Raw genomic sequence first — 2,027 nt, 5'->3', positions numbered from 1 at the left:
AATAGTAAATTTTAATTCTTTTTTCTTTTTTATTTAAGAGATGGGGTCTCACTCTGTCACCCAGGCTGGAGTGCAGTGGCATGATCATAGCTCACTGCGGCCTCAAACTCCTGGATTCAAGTGATCCTTTGCCTCAGCTCCCAAGTAGCTGGGACTATAGGTACAGCCATTACACCCTGCTGGTGTTGAACTCCTGGTCTCAAGCAATCCTCGCATCTTGGCTGTCCAAGTGCTGGGATTACAGGTGTGAGCCACCATGCCCAGCAACAGTAAATTTCAATTTGAAAAAATACTTAATGTGATATTGTCATTGCAAATTTTAAACTCTTCAACTCTGACTCTGAAGATAAAAAGGCACTGTCACCGGCTCCAAGAGAGGGAAATATTATTTCCTAAAACTTATTTTGGAAGACAGGAAAAGAAAAGGTTTGTATTTCACCACTACCTTATGAAGTTTCACTTAATATAATACAACTCTAGATATCTTCATATGTTTGTGCTTTTATATGTCAAAGATAACAGCCCTTCCAAAATTTCATTAAGTGCTCACATGCTGTTTCTCATAAGGAAATTATGTACAATCAATTTACCTGTCACATCAGGTAGCTGGGATATTCCCCTCAATGCCAGTGCCCAGGCAAGTCTAACAGTGGCTTGCAGCCCAGGCAGTTTCCAAGGCTGTGAGTCTTGAAGACGAGAATGAATTGTTGCAATGTACTGTCTCTCTGTCAGCAGGGGAAGTTGATGAATCACATCTGAAAACACAGAAATAGATCACTTTACCAAACACGAGCTAAATAAATTCTCACTTTTTATATACAGGAATAATGTCTAATAGTCAGAAAATCTGAGCATACATACCAAAAAAAATGACTAATTAACATTAACTTTTAACATACCAAAAAGTACACTATTAAGGATCATACACAAACTAAATATGGAAAAGGAAAATAATAATCTTGAATTTTAATTTCACTATTTTCAGTGAATTTTACAAGTATACAATAAAAAAGAAAAAGAAATTAGAGCTGCTCATTTTTTCTGCACATAAAATTTTTTTTCCAGATCTCCCTTTCAGAAAGAATCTGCATATAAATACTAAGATATAAATGAATGCTATCGAAAGGTCAAAAGTATTTTATCTACTTCACAGAAAATAGAGGTCAAACATAATATATTACTGAAATTATAGTCATCTCTTAGAATGTTTTCATGAAAGGTTTGAAAATGTGAACAGTAAAGAAACAAGCAATTAAGTAAGCATGTGTAACTCATAAACATGTATTATATATCCTTTAACACTTTCCATTCCAAATCCCAAAAGGACAACAGAAACAACTGACAAGTTGGTAATTATTTTTTAAATATGATCTTATATCTAAATATTCAAATATGAATGAATTGCACACAAAGGAATAGAATAGACAATTTTTTAATTTTAATGGTTAAAATATCACTCTTCTTAAATGTTATCTCCACAACTTAAAATCTAATTTTTTAAAATAAATGTATGAGAAGGTATAAAATTCAATACCATCTCGTTCCTCTGTGCTTTGCTCTATAAAACTGATATCAAAGCAGTATAGAAGCGCCATAAGAAGAGCCAGATTCACAGCATCCAGCGAGCCATTAGCCTCGACTGTCACTCTTTCCAAATGTCCAATAAGGAGGAGGGTGTCATCTTTGCCTAAAGGTGACTGGCAAGCCCAGGCAAAAAGGCTTTCTGCCAGAGACTGCCTGCACTCCTTGATGAGATCAGAAACCTAGAAATAAAAACATATAATTATCAATATAAATAAATTACAGTGAAGCCTATAATATATTCCAAAATCTTAATATAAACTATTTTTTATAAAGGCTAATGAAATAAACCTATCTGAATCCACAAGTGATCCTAAAAATCTCACCTCTATGATTCTGAACAAATCTTATTGTTTATTCCTCGTCCTTAAGTTCCTTAAGAGATTGGTATGACCAATTTCTTAATAGTCACCAATTTCATTATTAGGTGACTATAATTAATAATT

At 33.6% G+C, this 2,027-nt stretch overlaps 1 protein-coding gene across 1 annotated transcript in view; it reads right to left on the bottom strand.

Annotated features, from left to right (window-relative positions):
• The window catches only part of NUP205 (nucleoporin 205kDa), a 129,034-nt gene that overhangs the window by 101,859 nt on the left and 25,148 nt on the right, over positions 1–2,027 (bottom strand). Inside the window, 2 exon segments of the mRNA XM_012642751.1 lie at positions 591–755; positions 1,535–1,981. Of these exon segments, the coding sequence (XP_012498205.1) occupies positions 591–755; positions 1,535–1,981 (612 nt within the window).

The sequence above is a fragment of the Propithecus coquereli genome, unplaced genomic scaffold (genome assembly GCF_000956105.1).
Source record: "Propithecus coquereli isolate 6110/MARCELLA unplaced genomic scaffold, Pcoq_1.0 Scaffold186, whole genome shotgun sequence".
In the NCBI taxonomy this organism is placed as follows: Eukaryota; Metazoa; Chordata; class Mammalia; order Primates; family Indriidae; genus Propithecus; species Propithecus coquereli.
This window is presented reverse-complemented; position numbering and strand designations above follow the sequence as displayed.